At 41.6% G+C, this 16,553-nt stretch overlaps 1 protein-coding gene and 1 long non-coding RNA gene across 5 annotated transcripts in view; one reads left to right on the top strand and one right to left on the bottom strand.

Moving 5' to 3' along the window:
- The window catches only part of LOC125616250, a 7,236-nt gene extending 7,080 nt beyond the window's left edge, over positions 1-156 (bottom strand). Inside the window, exon 1 of the long non-coding RNA XR_007346860.1 lies at positions 38-156. This is a non-coding gene — a long non-coding RNA (uncharacterized LOC125616250). The remainder of the gene's footprint in view (positions 1-37) is intronic.
- The window catches only part of Flnb (filamin B), a 147,751-nt gene that overhangs the window by 53,652 nt on the left and 77,546 nt on the right, over positions 1-16,553 (top strand). For all 4 annotated transcript variants that reach the window (XM_015494377.2, XM_015494382.2, XM_015494381.2 and 1 more), the window contains exons 2-4: positions 6,056-6,304; positions 7,927-8,024; positions 10,549-10,696. In XM_015494377.2, coding sequence (XP_015349863.1) covers positions 6,056-6,304; positions 7,927-8,024; positions 10,549-10,696 — 495 coding nt within the window. The remainder of the gene's footprint in view (positions 1-6,055; positions 6,305-7,926; positions 8,025-10,548; positions 10,697-16,553) is intronic.

Here is a 16,553-nt window from a genome sequence, read left to right as displayed (position 1 = left end):
TGGCTTGAAATCTATTTTGTTTGATATGAGTATGGACATTTCCATATGAGTGATATGATTTTTCCCAACCTTTCACCTTCAGTCTATGTATGTCTTTTCCTATCAAATTCATCTCCTGTAGGCAGCACATTGTTGGATGGTTTTTTTTTTTGAGATGGTTGTCTTGCTATTTTTCCCAGGTTGGACTACTCAAGCTACTTCAGCTTCCCAAGTAGCTGGCACTAGGGTATACGCTACCATGCCTGGTTTATTTTTTGCACCTACTTTACAACATGCAGCACTGCCTCTCCTAGTACACTGGAGGTGAGAAGGTGCCAGGGAGCTGAGTATTTGTTAGCTTGTTCCTCAGAGGGACTTGGTAGCAAAATCAACTAGGTTCCTGATTTTGTGGGGGCTGAACTTTTGCAGAGGAGGCAGATGTGCCAGGCAGGTGATTCTTTAACAGTTGTAGGAGGTGCACTGAAGGAGAGGGCATACACCCTGAGGCGTGCTTTACAGGGCGCTTTTTCTAATTTTGTGGAGTTGGATGAGGTAGAAGAGACATTAACCAGCCCAAGAAAAAAGGAGATGGGAAGGGAATTCTGGGCCAAGTAGGCTGCAAACCAAGGGTGAAGGGTGAGCTTGGGGTACCATGAAGCTCGGAAGTCAAGGAAGGGCTAAACATCCACCCAAAGGAGCTGCTCAAAGTTCCATACTCTCTTTCAGGAAAGTATGATAAATTGTCAGGACTTCAGTAGCTGGACTTTCTCTGGGTACCTGTTTGGGGGTCTCAGGCCATGTTGGTCTCTTTTCACCATTCAACTCAGAAGTATTCTCCTTGTATAGATCCCCACATGTCCCAGGTTTACTGCAATGTGGATCCGCATCCCCTGGGAACAAGTGAGCTCGGCCTATCTAATAAATTGCTTGTCTCAGAGAATTGAAAATAGAACATTTCAATCATGTAAATTCGTAGCATATTTCCTTTGATTTTCCATAACACTTGGATTATGGCTTCTGGCTTTCTCGCACTAGGGAAGAGTGTTTGGCACATATCAGGTGAATACATGAGGAAAGAGAGAGTACCTACTGTGTGTCCTGCATTGTGCTCAACTCTTGGCATTCTTTGATCTGCCTACTCTTTATAACAATCCCATGAAGTTGTTCACATTCCTACTCAATAGATGGGGGAAGAGGGGTCATTCTAAATGAAAAACAGTTGAGTTGCTGCTGGTTCTGGAGCCTGTTATTGCAACTACTCTGCCATTCTGCCTCTTGGAGGGTGATGGAGCTGAAGGGACAGGGAGAGAGAGCATGGCATTCTATTCCCAAAAGATCAAATCATAGTGTGGAATATGGCCTTGGTGACATGTCCTAGCCACACTATATTACTCCTTGATTCCTGTAGTCACTCATTGGCTGTTTCTGACCTTTCTATTAGCTATGTTGTGGTCAAAGATAACCTTTCTTCTTGGGTTACCACCTCAAGGTGAACTTGGTTAATTGTTGACAGCCTCTGGGAACCCTGTGGATAATGCAGTGTTAGATGTGGTGGATTTACAGGTGGTTGCATGGATTGGCCCTGCCAATGGGAATGGAGATGAGAAAGGCCTTCGTCTCCCTTACTCTGGGGAACTGGTTCTCTAAATAGACGTTTCCAAGATGCTTTTGCAGAGAGACTGAAAATAGCTGGCTTCTACCTGTAAATACCCCCATTGCGTATATGGAATGCATCTTAATGAGGGCTGGAGAACTGATGTGCAGAAATGACAAGTAGCTCAACTGAATTTTCCAGCAATTAAAATTAAAAAAAAAAAAAACAAAAAACAAAAAACTTCTGACCTCACTTAAAAGCAACACTGGATAATTTAACATATGAGAGTATATGGTTTGAAGATCAGTATTGTCCAGAACCAGGAATGGTTATGTAGGAATTGCAATTGGGGTTTGGGAGGAGGAATCAATGCTCAGATTCCAGTGCACTGACATCTGCCCCCACCAGGAGATGGGGCAGGCATGCTGGGTGCTACGTTATTTCTGAAAAAGGCCCTCAAGCAACGCTCAAAGTGTAGAGGCTTTTGACTGATTTGACCTTTTCCTCCTTTTACATTTCTTTTAATTTTGGTAGATGGACACAACACAATTATTTATTTATTTGTTTGTTTGTTTATTTATATGTAGTGCTGAGGATCGAACCCAGGGCCTCACTCATGCTAGGCAAGTGCTGTACCACTGAGCTACAGCCCCAGCCGCTCTGTTTACATTTCTGCTCCATGTTTATAGTCAGTATAAACATTGCTGAGCACACTCAGGTCTGAAAATTCTGTAATCTGTGGTAATGGTTAGACAGTGATTCTGTGATGTTTTCAAGGCCTGGGAGTCTCCTGTTTCCTGTGGATGGGAACTGGGGAGGCCTTTTGGGTAAGTTGCCATTTTTTATTGTTCCAAGAATGTGGTCAGGCATTTGAACTTTCACCTGTCAAAATCACTTTTGGAACAAGGACTGTTTTCCCTCCAGCTTCTTAGAATAGCAGAATGAAGGTATCATTTATCCCAGTGAGACTGTAATGGGGGCTTTCCCATTTGGACACCCACCTTGAATTCATTGGAAACAGAATCCTGAGCATTATATTTTTCATAAATTTGGCTCAGACTTTAACTGAGTCATATTTCCCCCCCAAATATTTTTGATTTAAAAAAGATTCTTGTCTCTTTCCTTTAGAGCAGCATGTGTAAGCTAGATAAAAATACAGCAAAACAGCAAACTTGCTTTGTGTTTTGAGTTATGCATTAAATCTTCAGGTTTGCTTTTGAAAAGCATTTAACACAAAACTCTGGGAGGTTTTGAGTTTTGCACACTGGTGGCTTGTGGCTGGGTGACACACATAAACTTCACTCCCCCACTTTCTCACCCTCCCACTTTTTTTCAAGGTACTAGGGATTGAACCTAGGGTCACTTAACCACTAAGCTCCATTTGCAGCCCTTTATATTTTTTATTTTGAAACAGGGTCTTGCCAAGTTGCTTAGGGCCTCATTAAATTGTTGAGGGCCTCAAACTTGTGATCCTCCTGCTTCAGCCTCCTCAGTCACTGGAATTACAGATATGCACCACTACACCTTGCCTGCCCACATTTTTGAAGATTATTCTTCAAGCCTTTAGCTTGAATAAAGGAAACTGGAATGGAAATTTGACCTGGAAATTCTGATGATCGATAGGTAATAAGTTGGCAATGAATAGCATTTCAAAGATAACCTTGTAACAGGATATATAATCCAAAAATTTTAGTCATGGTCAAGGACTGCCATGAATTAATTGCTCAGATACCAAGTGCAGAGTCCAGGGTTTTCTGTGGACCACTGCTCCTATATTGACTGGAGGACCTTAGAAGCAGGACTGGCCTTGTGTTCACACAACCTGTACGCTCAGAGGGCTCTCCACTTGATTTAATGATGTTGTAGTCTTTAAATTCTCCATGCTTTTTGGGCAAAGGGCCCTGCATTTCCATTTTTTTTTAAAAACTAGGTACTATGAATTATGTAGATAGTCCTGCTTCAAAGTTATTATTTGATAATTAATTACATAGAAAATTCTTGGATACCGTCACTCTTGGAGTGAAGATTGCTTGAATTTAGTTTGTCTAACCAGCCAGTTCATGATAATCTTTATTTGTCCAATGTACTTGATCAGGTTTTATTATGCCTGAATCTGCAACTGTGAAATTTGTTCTTGGTTTCTGTGGGTTTGGGTGTGGGCTTTTAGAGGATCTTTTGTTGTAAGAGATCCAACAATAACCAGCTTAATTTTTATATTTTTCTATTTATTTGTTTTTAATATTTATTTTTTAGTTTTAAGTAGGTACAATATCTTTATTTTGCATTTATGTGGTGCTGAGGATCGAATATTTTTTATTTTGAGACAGGGTCAGTGCCTCAAGCATGCTAGGCGAGCGCTCTACCCCTGAGCCACAACCCCAGCCCCAACCAGCTTAATTTTTAAAAAGCCCTCAGTCTTTCAGTTTTGAGTGGCAGACCATGCACTCCTTAGCGGCATGTGGTTGTAGTTGGGTTTCATTGTGTGCAATCTGGTGTATGTGCAACCCAGGTGGCTTGTGGTGGGGCACAGGGGTGACTCAAAGATGAAGAAGGATTGGTTACTCTCTACTAGGCATTCCTGGGGCCTGAGGGTAGGAGTCGGGGAAACGGACAGAAGGTCCTATGTTGAGGGAGAGGTCCCTGGCCTGTTTACAACACACATGCTGGTGGGAATGTTGCACCACCAACCTTGAGGTTTGGTGCCTGAATGATGAACCAGGGTTTGTCTTGCAGGAGGATGGTGTAAAGAGTCTTTCCATCAAAGGAATACAGAATACCAAAAGGCCCTGGGGTTCAGAATAAGATATCTTGGGGGAATAGGCCATCTTTGAGCCTGAGAATGGGTTATGGTGGGTGGGTATGGGTGACAAGGGTAAAGCTCACTGGAACTTGTGTAGGTTCTGAAGGTGTGTTTAAGGAGTTGACTGTGGAAGTCAGGACCAGGGAATAAGGACTAGAAAGATGGTGCTGGGTTATGTGAACAGAGACTTAACTTCTTCAATGGCTGTTCAAGATGCTGCAAAAGAGGAGAAGGTTGATTTTTATTGGGAAGGTATAGAGATTTGCCAAGAGGTTAGGGTAGGGGGAGATGATACACTGTGCATACTATACCAGGGATTTGAAGGAAGATCCCAAGGTGGTTCCACTGTTTTCACCTTGGGGTCCCTGTACAAGGGGGTGGATGTTTGGTAGTGAGGGAGATAAGAAACTGAGGGAGAGGGAGATAGAGATATTTAAAGATAATATTTATAATGCTTGAGTTTTTTTTTTTTTTTAATTCATTTGTATGGGGGATTGAACCCAGGGTTGCCGTATCACTGAGATACACCCCAGCTTGGTGGCAGGGTCTCATTGAGTCGCTCAGGTTGGCCTCAAACTTGTGATCCTTCTGCCTCAGCATCCCGAGATGGGATTTCAGGAATGCACTGCTGTACCCAGCTGTTGTTTGAGTTTTGTGGGTGTAGATGGACGTTGGTAAAAGGACAGAGAACTGGAAGCGCTGGTCAAAGTGTGGTGTTTTGTCAAGCAGAGGGAAGACTAGAAAGGGGCTATGACTTTGGCTTCCCACTTCCCCCCTTGGCTTTGCCCATTTGCGTCATTTTAACTATTAAATGATTTCCTCTTTTGAAAAATTGACTTGTCAATTTTTGTCAAAACTGAAAACACTGAGCATTGGTGAGATTTAAGAGGACTCTGTCCTCTTAAACCTATAGATAGGAGTATAAATGAAAACAATATTTATAAGGAAAGGATGACTAAGACATATTAATAGTGAAAAGAAGCATTTAAAAGCTGATTGTAGGGCTGGGGATGCAGCTCATTGGAAAAGCACTTGCTTAACGTGTGAGACCCTGGGTTCCATCCTCAGCACTGCAAAACAGTCAACAGTATAGTATAATATACATTCAGGGCAGCAAACACTGTGACATTAGTGTATACAAGCATACACACATATAGTCTAGACTGTGACACCAGGTTAGCAGGTGGTTTTCTCAGTGATGCCTCCACCCTCCTTTAAAAATTTACTTATGTACCTATTTATTTAAATTTTTAGTTGTAGATGGACACAATACCTTTATTTTATTTCTTTAGTTTTATGTGGTGCTGAGGATTGAACCCAGTGCCTCACATGTGCTAGGCAAGCACTCTGCCACTGAGCCACAACCTTAGCTTAGACACCTTTTTATTGTTTATATTTCTGAAATGATTTTTTATAAATTGTAAAAACTTTTTCTTATGAAAAATTTCAAGCATCCACATAGAGACAATAGTATAGTGCATCCTCATGATCCAGTGGTGCCAGTGAATAACATTTTGGAATCATATTTCCTCTATTCCCATCCTCAAGTATTTTGATGCAAATCCTAGCATTGTGCCCGTTCACTCTCAAATATCTTAGGGGTGAGAACTTCATTCACTCAGGGGCATGATTCATGCTTGGGTCACCCAAAAGAATGACCATACCTATGCCTGTCTCCACAGATAGCAAAGCCATTGTGGATGGGAACCTGAAGCTCATCTTGGGCCTGGTATGGACGCTGATTCTCCACTATTCCATCTCCATGCCCGTGTGGGAGGATGAAGGGGATGACGATGCCAAGAAGCAGACACCAAAGCAGAGGCTGCTGGGATGGATTCAGAACAAGATCCCTTATTTGCCCATCACCAACTTCAACCAGAACTGGCAAGATGGCAAAGCCCTGGGAGCCCTGGTTGACAGCTGTGCTCCAGGTAAGTACCCTCTCTGCCTAAATCATCTCTTGGGATGGGAGTCATTGGGCCCTAAACTTCTGGGGTTGGCTTCAAGCTTAGCTGTAACTGGTGTGTGTCTCCTGGTTTTAGCCTACTCTATGACAAATAATGGAACTAAAAATGACTGTTCACCCTTCCAGTGGCAGATGTTCTAGGTGTGTCCACAGATATATTGGAGCATTGAATCTAGTCGTCTAAATTCCCAGCAAAGGCCTCAGTGCTTATGCTTGGAGCAGACCGTGGGTTTAGCTTTCAGACTCCAAAGTCCTGTGTCTTCCCACATTGGTGCCTGGTTTCTGGATGGCTTTGGCAGAAATATGTGACCCTCTTAGGTGGCTTGGCATGAAAATCTAAAAACTTCCATAGAGTGGAAAGTTCTTGTTTTTATTAACCACTGGTTTGACTATATATGGCTTTTTTCACTCCTTTCTTTCTGTATTGCTGTGGAATAGTGCTTGATCAGGATCCAGTTGGAGTCTTTTCCACCCTTGATGGGCTCTTTTCTGAGTGGTTCAGTGTACACCAAGATTGTAATTATCCTCACTGGAAGGGTTTAGATTGATGGATAGAGTTTACCGCCCTACACTCAATAGAAAAACCAGAGCCAGTGTTTACATGCACCCTCTAAAATTGTTTTTAATTAAAAAAAAAAAACTACTTTGATAATTATATTTTCCATTTACCGAGTGATCTGTATATGCTGGGCACATTAGATTTTTGTTTGTTTTACAATCTTGGTGTACACTGAGCCACTCAGAAAAGAGTCACCAAGGATAACCCAGGGGTATTCTACCTCTTAGCTACATCCCCAGTCCTTTTTATTTTCATTTTGAGGCAGGTTTTCACAAAGTTGCTCAGGCTGGCCTTGAACTTGTTGTCCTCCTGTCACGGCTTCCTGAGATTCTGGGATTACAGAAGTGCGCCACTGCTCTCCCAACTCCTATTAGTATCTAATAAGGTAGCAGTCCTAAATACAACCAAAGGAGTACTAGCTAGTGTCCTTTGAGTAAAGGAGGAGGGCTGATCAAGCTGCATTCTTCCTTGAGAGCCCATAACGTGGTATCATTCAGGAAGAACTTGAAGCACAGCATTAGTTCATCTCCCACTGCCCTCTTTTTCCATTCATTTAAAAACAGAACTTAGGATGCCTCTTCCCAATTTAAATCTGAGGATTTTTACTCCAGTTCTATACTTCGTGTGTTTATAAAGACTTTGAAAATAATTCTATGACTGTGTCTTCATGCAAGTAGATTTTTGAACCACACAGATGCTAGTTCTGTCTTTTTCAGCTCTATCCAGGAATAGGATCAAAAGAATTTCTCCCTGCAAAAGTCATGAAGCCCACATAATCTTATCGGCTTTGTTTGTCATAGCAGATCTTCAAGGAATGGGGAGCCCCTGTCTTAATGTGGGAACATAGCAGCCTAAAGGAGAAGCCTCTGCTAATGTAGAAGAGTGTGATCCTTAAAATATAGAATTCACTGAGATTTTGGAGGAAATTTTTCTCTTGAGTTAAGAGAGTAAATGGGTTTAATTTTAGACACGTGGCTTCTTTTAGTCTCTTGGATCTGCTCTGCTAAAAGCATATTTTGTGTTAACAGGTCTGTGCCCAGACTGGGAGTCCTGGGATCCACGGAAGCCTGTGGATAATGCCCGAGAAGCCATGCAGCAGGCAGATGACTGGCTGGGTGTCCCACAGGTATAAACACATGTGCCATGTCCCATGAACCTGCCCCATCCCTTGGTTTATTTCTGCCACTCTGGATACCTTTCTGGGTCATAGGGGCAGTCGGATCTTGGCATTCAGCCTTCCAAGAACATGGCCTTTGGCCCTCTCCCACCTCCCTCAGTTTACTCATAATAAATGATAGATTCTCGTGGATTTAAGTGCTTTTGGATCACCCAAAAATCTTATGTCACTCTTCTTTGTCACATGCTGGTAAACTTTGTTTTTCTTTTACTTTTTCCTTGTGTGTGTGTATGTGATATGATAATCAGTATTTATTACTAGGTAAGTATTACTGTACAGAAAAAAAATTATTCATCTGAAAGATAAGAGGTGAAGAATCCTCTGTTGCAGACCCTGGAAGGGTGAGTCTGGGTGGGATGGCTGGGCAGAAAGAGCTCAGGTGGAGTCTGCTTATGTTTTTCCCCGATGTTGTTTTTCGTCACCATTTTCAGAGCAGTTCAGGGCTGCTGAAACCTCATGGACCTCACCAGCTGGGAGCATCCTGTGTCCATGTTTGTCCTCAGCTACATGCACAGCCAGTGTGGCCTATGGTGTCCAGCTTGGGCCAGAACAGACACCATCTCAGCCTCTGTGTCCATAGGGCTAATTGTCACCTGGATTTCCTTTCCCTGTCTCCAAATTTTCTACTTTTTTTGCTCCAAATACTTTAAAGGCAGTCTTTAAGCCCCAAGTAGCAAATGTGGACCTTAGCTATTAGGTTGAACCATAAGAAATTGCCAGTTTTCAGTCATCTTTTACCTATATAAAAGAAAAACAATTTCAATCTGATATTTTAGGGAAAGTCATAGGACTTAGACCTTTTTTTTTTCTGTGGGTGGCGGGAGTTACTGGGGATTGAACTCAGGATCACTCAACCACTGAGCCACATCCCCTATTTTGTATTTTATTTAGAGACAGGGTCTCACTAAGTTGCTTAGTGCCTCACCAGTGTTGAGGCTAGCTTTGAACTCAAGATCCTCCTGTCTCAGCCTCCCAAGCCACTGGGATTATACGCGTGCAACACCGTACTAACAGGACTTAGAACTTTTAAAAACACTGTAAACAGGGATAACTCACTATTAATGGGAATTGTGGAAGAATTTGTATTGCCCATAATCCTGTCACAAGGATAACAAAAGAACTTGAAAAAAGACTAAGATACCATCTATGATAGCCACATTGCTTAGCTGATGTCCGTTCTTCCTAGCAGGGAGGAAATCCAGTGTTTCTTTCTAAAAAAACTACCTTTGATAGTTAAGCAACCATGACTCCGACGGTCAAAGTCCTGATCAAAGAGAAGTTGTAGATAGTTGGTACTGCGCTGCTGAAGACCTCACTGTAGGCTCCACTGAGGTCTGAGTTGGTGTTCAGAGCTGATTTCAGTGTATTTTGTAACAGGATTCCTAGGAAGGTAGAAAAACTTGCCTATTTCCTTGGTTTGGTTTTGGAATCATGTCTGTGCTACATGACCCATTTCTTGGCTCACCCACCCTCAGGAAGTGGTGTGGTATGTTTTTCATCTCCTTTTAAACCTAAAACCATCTCCTTTTGACATTCATATGATGTTAGCACTGTAAAGTTTTAAAGGAGCTGCTGGGGAGAAATGCCAAACCTGTGCACATCAATTTTATATGGAATGTATTACAGGCCACTGTTCAAACCCAAAGAGCTATTTTGTTCTTGCAGACTAATCATCAGAATGTTTTCCTTTGTTGCTTTTTATGTCAGGGATGGGGAAGTTGAATACATCGGTTTATAGCGTTTGGATAACCTGGGTCAGTAGACCAAGCCTTCCCTTTGTTTAAGGAGTGGTGGTTACCCGCTCAGCACCATTGTTGGGGACAGGGAGCATTTGGCATGCTGTTAGGTCTGGATCAGTGGTAGAACCGAGGCTTTTAACACCTTCATGGAGGTCACCTGTCCAATGTGAATCTAATCTTAAACTGAGTGTCAGGAGAAATTCACCCACTCCCCATTTTATTTTTTAATGACTCCTGATAGATTGAGACCACATATCTAATATGTCCCTGTATTGTCTCCTACTGATTTTGTTTATTTTTATTAGTAGAGTTAATAGAGATGTAGAGAGTGGATTTATAAGTAAAATGCTGTTTTATCTATGTACTTTTTTAAATGGTATTTTTTAATCCTGTGTGTTTCCTTCTTTCTTCTTCCTCCTGTTTGCTATAGCTTATTGCTTTATCCTTTTTTGGAAAGTTTGACCAGGGAAGAGAGAGGAGTCTTATTTTGGGAGGGAAGAGAATGAATCTCTGGAAATTATGTGGAGAATTTTCTGGAAAAGATCCCCCAGCTTTATCCTCTAAGAGGTTAAAAACACCAATCTGGGCATTTTGGTTTAATGTATTTCACTTCAGTGAGAAGCTGACTCAATTTCTTAGCATTTGTAGCATTTGGTTTAAGAGCTATTTGCAAAATTTTCAGTGCTTGCCAAGTGAGACATTCTGGGTATTCATCTGCCATGTTGTTTTTCTAGGTCATCACTCCTGAAGAAATTATTCACCCGGATGTGGATGAACACTCAGTGATGACTTACCTGTCCCAGTTCCCCAAAGCCAAGCTCAAACCAGGAGCTCCTCTTAAACCCAAACTCAACCCAAAGAAAGCCAGGGCCTATGGCAGAGGTAAGAGCTGGTCCTTTTGGCTTTGAGGCTTGTCCTCTGGTATTGGAGATTGTTATGTGGTTTTGCCAGGAATGTTCTGAATGAAGATGATAGGACAGGCTTAATCCTTCTAGATATCCTAGGCCTTCTTTGTTATGTGCTTTTTTTCCTTTTATCCTAGAGATCCATTATTTCTGACCATCTTATGATAGAGAATGAAGAGTTTGCTGCTTTGTGATGTTAGTGCAGTGACCCTGCAACAGAGAAAGGGCCATTGCTCGCATTTTCAGAAGAGGAATCAGAGCCTGTCCACAAGGAGTGGGGATAGGTCTTGCCTCAGGTCACTCATCACTGATGGGGGCAGGCAAGAGCTTGAGTCATCTGACTCTTGATTCATTTCTCCCGTTATGCAAAAGTGGCCTCAGGTTTCCAGATGGGATGGGAGTTATTGTTAACCCCTGGCAGAAACTTCCTTATTGAGACATCCTGTTTATGAGACTCTGAGGCATCTACAGGACAGAGTGTTTCTCAGAACATGATACTGGGTTGAAGCCATTTCAAGGTATTTGGTGCCCTGGTTGGCACCTGACTTCAAGTACACTAACTTTGAAAAGAGAACAGTTGTGTGACTGCACAGTTTGATTTTTGGTAAGGATTGGCACAGTGAGATACAACTTTCTCTCTTTTCTATGCAGAAGAGAAGAAGTGTGTTTTATTAAGTTTCATAATTGCAGTCGGGATAATATTTATACACACTATATCCTATATAACCCATACCAGAATTAATAATTGTTACCATTCTAACTGAATAGTTTTCTTTTTGGCTTTGTGTTTACATTTATTTGTGTCTTTCTATGTGTGCACTTGTTCAATTAGTAAAAAGTAAGCTGGGCGTGGTGGTGGAATCCTATAATCCCAGCAACTTGGGAAGCTAAGGCAGAAGAATCATGAATTTGATGCCAGTCTTAGTAACTTAGTGAGATCTTGCTTCAAAATAAAAAGAGCTGGGGATGCAGCTCAGTGGTAGAGTACCCCTGGGTTCAGGGGTTCACGAGGGGTTCAGGGGTTTTCTGGTCCCTGAGACCAAAAAAAAAAAGATGCAGGTATAGTGACATTTCACATCTCAATTCATCAGTAAGCCTCTCCTCAGAATAAGATGGCCTCTTATTTAATTACAGGATTCATTATCACATATAAGAAAATTGACCATAATTTCATATCATCTGATATCTGGTTTGTATTCAAATTCTCCTGAAAATTTTTCTATTATAATAGATAACCTTACATATCAAGATTTGATTGAGGTTTATATTGCTACATTTGTTATTCCTCTTTAGACTCTTTAAATATAGAATAATTTCCCCAAACTTTTTTTTTTTTTTTTTTGGTAGTATTGGCTTTTTGCAGAGTTCCAGGCATGTGTCTCACAGGATGTCCTGTAAACACATTCCCTTTGAGTAAAGTGTTTTCCCTGTAGGCATCAGCTAAGCCTTAAGATGACACATGTCAGGCCAGAGATGTTGACCAGGTGTTGTTCTTGCTTTCAGTGCCTGGGTCTTCTCATGGGTCTTTTTGGGCAAGTTTTAGACTCACGGAAAGCCTAGTAATGCTGGTGAGGATGCACTTGCCACTCGAGGTTCTTTCTGGCATTGAGGTGGGGTCTATGCAATGATTTGTGTTGGTAGGAACTGGGGACTTTGTTGGAAGTCCTCCTTCCATTTGTACTTACTCAAAGTTGGCATGCTCATTTTGCTTTCTCTGAACCATAATTGGAATGAGGGGATCCCTGAGTTTGAAGACTGTGCTTCCTTGTAATGGCAAAAAAGCTGCAAAAACAAATCCCTGGTCAACAAAATTGACCAAATGCATTGAATCTAATCAAGACATAAAATGCTTGTTTGTAATAACCTTATCACTGGCTGTCCCATTTCCCCATTGTTAAATATGACACGGCTTCCTTTCACAGTGCTGTTTTCTAGAATGTGACCATTCACTCTGGTTCAGGAATGTGGCTGGTCATTGCCATTTCCTCCTTCTGTCTCTTTGTAAGTGTTGGAGACAGGAGGAGGAAACAAACCTTTATTTCTTTTATATTTATATATGTGTAGCTTTTTGTATTTTAGAAATCATGGTAGAGTGTACGTAACACAAAATTCACCATTTGAACCATTTTTAAGTGTACAGTTCTGTGGCATTAAGTATATTCACAGTGGCATGCGACCGTCACTGCTATCCATCTTCAGAACTCTTCAACTTCTGGAATGAAAATATCAGCGTCATTAAAATATCCTATCTCTGTTCTCTCCTCCTGGTAACCTCTTTTTTACTTTCTGTCTCTGTGAATTTGCATAGGTACCTCATAGAAACGGAGTCACACAATATCTGTGCTTTTGTGTCTGGCTTACTTCTCTTAGCATGTATTTTTAGTGTTCACATGGTCACATGGATCAGAATTTCATTCCTTTTTATGGCTGAATATTCTATTCCATGCATGTGCCACATTTTGTGTATGTATTTGTCTGTTGGTAGACGTTTGAGTTGTTTCTATCTCCCAGCTCTCGTGAATAGTGCTACCACGAATATGGGTGTGCAAGTATCTGAGTCCCTTCTTTTAATTCCACAGCGGACTTGCTGGGCCACCTGGCAATCTGGTTAACTTCTTTTCCCCTTTAAACTAGGACAGCAAAATGGTCATTTTAGGTGACAGGGCCACAGTGTGAGGCTTTACAGATGGGGCCTTGAGACATTATCCTTATTCCATGGTGAAATGAAAGCCAAGGCTGGTTTTGTGCTCTCTCCTAGGTGGCTACATTGCTTTGTTTCACTACCTGAGCCTAGGAATTGAGAATATTCCATCTAGTTTATAAAGGGACGAGGGGTTTACTTTTTCCCCCCTCTTTTGGATGTTGAATAGATTCTTGTGGCCAGTGGGTTAGCATTTGCAGATCCAGTCATTGAGCTCTGACTTGCCTAGTTTGTGTTGAGGGGGAGGTGAACCCCAGAGCCACAAAAAGGTTTTTGTGTGGTGGGCTCCCTTGCTGGCTTAGGTTTGTTGGAAGCATCATCCATGAGCTCAGCAGAAACCTTTTTCAAAACCTCTGTTCTATATGAAGCCTTTACTGCCTAGCAAGTCTTAAACACCCTTCCATTGGAGCAATCAAAGGAACCAGCTGTTTCTCGGCTTGGTGAGCCCAGCTCCACAGGAGTTTATGGAGTGTGGGGCTGTGGTTCAACCTCCCAACCAACCATGGTTAGCTAGGGCCCCCAAGCCCAACCAAGACTTGACAAGATGCAGTAAGTTGGTGTTCAGGCTGTTGGAGTTAGATGAAGTAGATGTTTATCAATGTTGTAGGTGCATGTTTAAATTTATTTGTTAAGTGTTACCCAATCATTATGTAAATTTTAATCAAAATGAAAAACCCATAGTAAACATAAAGTTAAATCCCACTTCCTAGTTGCCCATTCTTTTCCTTCCACCAAAGTCTGAGGCATTTCTTTCTATCCTTTTTTTTGGGTGTGCTGCATGAGTTCTGGCTGTGATTTCTTCACTTTGGTTTTTTTGGGGGGTTGTACCAGGGATTGAACTCGGGAGCACTCAACCACTCATCATATCCCCAGCCCTATTTTGTATTTTATTTAGAGACAGGGACTCACTGAGTTGTTTAGCACCTAGCTTTTGCAGAGGCTCAGCTTCCAGAGTTGCTGGCATTATAGATGTGTGCTTCTGTACCTGGGTCACTTTGCATTTTTTACCTAACAGTATGAGGACTTTATCCAAAATATTGTAACAAATGACCCAATGTCTTAAACAGATTGGTATGAAGGATTAAAAAAAACATAGGGACATTAAGAGAGTAAATGAAATTTAAGAAATTATATGAACCTTATTTGGTTCCAAACTGACTGTTAGAAAGCTTCATGAAATTTATAAGATAATTAGAAACTTGAATTCCAACTGAATATTTGAAGATATTAAGGATTTATTGTTAATGTTTTTGATGTGATGTTGGTCTTGAGGTTTTATTTTTGTTTTCTGATTGTCTGTTTGTTTGTGGTGCTTAGGAATTGAACCCAGGCCCTCACCAAGGCTAGGCAAGTGCTCTGCAACTGAGCCACACCCCCAGCCCTGGTACTGACTATTTACTAACAGTGTTTTTCTAAAGACACAGTGAATGTTTATAGTTGAAACGTGAGGTCCACAGCTGGTGTTAAAAATGACTCAGAAGGAGGAAAGAGGTCAGGGTGAAAGTGAAAGAGGTCTGGAGTTGATAGTTGTTGAAAGGAGATGGTGGGTCCATGGGGCTCACTGGACAGTTCTCTCTATAGCTGTGTAGGCTTGGAATTCTCCATAATAAAACGTTTTTAAAAATTAGAATTTAAATTATTGCTTCTGGGTAGAGGAAGCAGGACTTTTTCTAGTTCTTCTTGCTAAGTACCACTAAATACCCTGGGTGTCAAATGTTAAGACAAAACCTGAGCAGACTCTGAAGGAGGACAAGTTGGGGTAGCTAAGGCATGGACCCAAGGAGGGATACAATAGTGAGCTTTTTGGGTTTTCTTCAGCTTTGTCTATCCCAAACTTGGGGCTGAAGAAGATGACAAACACCAAAAGCCCCAACTGAAGTCTGCTCTCTGTAGCCCAAAGACCAGGAAAGGGTCTAGTAGGGCAAAATGCTTTATACCATAGCTGCTCTCTCTACTCCAGCCAAACACCATGGAAAAATCAGTGCCCTGCCTCTTACACATATAAAAACACTTGGAGAGCCTAGAGTTTTACCACTCTAGAGAGAAGGAAGCAATGATGTCAGTAGAAGCCAGGTGAGGAGCAATAATAAGGCGCCCTGTCCCCTTCCAGCCCCTTGTGGAGGCCTTGTGGAGAGCTGGAACTCCCACCACCACCCACCAGAAAGAGCAGCCCAGAAATAAGAAGATGATTTGGCTCAAATCCATTCGTGATGGTCATCATATTTATTTCTACACTACTCTCTTTTCCCTTGCTCCCCCTCTTTACCCTGCCTGTGTTCTTGGTGGGGTTCCCTCGACCTATTCAGGTTTGGCCAGGAGCAGTAGGCACCACAGCCTGTGTTTGTGCAGATACAGTGTACTACTACCAAATGGTCCCCAGCTTGACTGCCGCATTGCAGACTGCAATGGCATCTGGAAGTTTAGAGACAGAGTCTCACTGAGTTGCTTAGCACCTGACTTTTGCTGAGGCAGAAAGAGCACAAGTTCAGAGCCAGCCTCATGGAGATCCCCAAAGGCAGCAACAAGGTGTGCACCTCCCCTCCCCTGCTGAAATGGCCAGTTTGTAAGCAGAAAGATTCAGAATCTAGTTATCATAATATCCAAAGTATCAAGATTTCAGTTAAAAAAAAAAAATCACTTGTCATACCAAGAGCCAGGAAGATCTCAAGCTAAATGAAAAAGATAAAACTGAGTTGATAAAGACCTTAGAGTTATCTGATGAAGATTTTTAAAGTGGCCATTTTAAAGAAGTCTTCAGTCAGCTATTATGAATATTCTGGAAACAAATGGAAAAAAGTGAACAATCTCAACAAAGAAATAGAATGCATAAAGAATAGGAAATAGAAGACATAATAAGAAATAGAAGACATAAAGAATAGGAAGCTGTTAATAAAGCTGTACATAAAGAGGAAGCTGGGGCTGGGATGTGGCTCAAGCGGTAGCGCGCTCGTCTGGCATGCGTGCGGCCCGGGTTCGATCCTCAGCACCACATACAAACAAAGATGTTGTGTCCGCCAAATACTAAAAAATAAATATTAAAAAAAAAATTCTCTCTCTCTCTACCTCTATCTCTCTCACTCTCTCTTTAAAAAAAAAAAAAAAAAAAAGCAGTAAAACTAAAAGAATTGTACAT

This window comes from Marmota marmota, unplaced genomic scaffold (assembly GCF_001458135.2).
Source record: "Marmota marmota marmota unplaced genomic scaffold, marMar, whole genome shotgun sequence".
NCBI lineage: Eukaryota > Metazoa > Chordata > Mammalia > Rodentia > Sciuridae > Marmota > Marmota marmota.
This window is presented reverse-complemented; position numbering and strand designations above follow the sequence as displayed.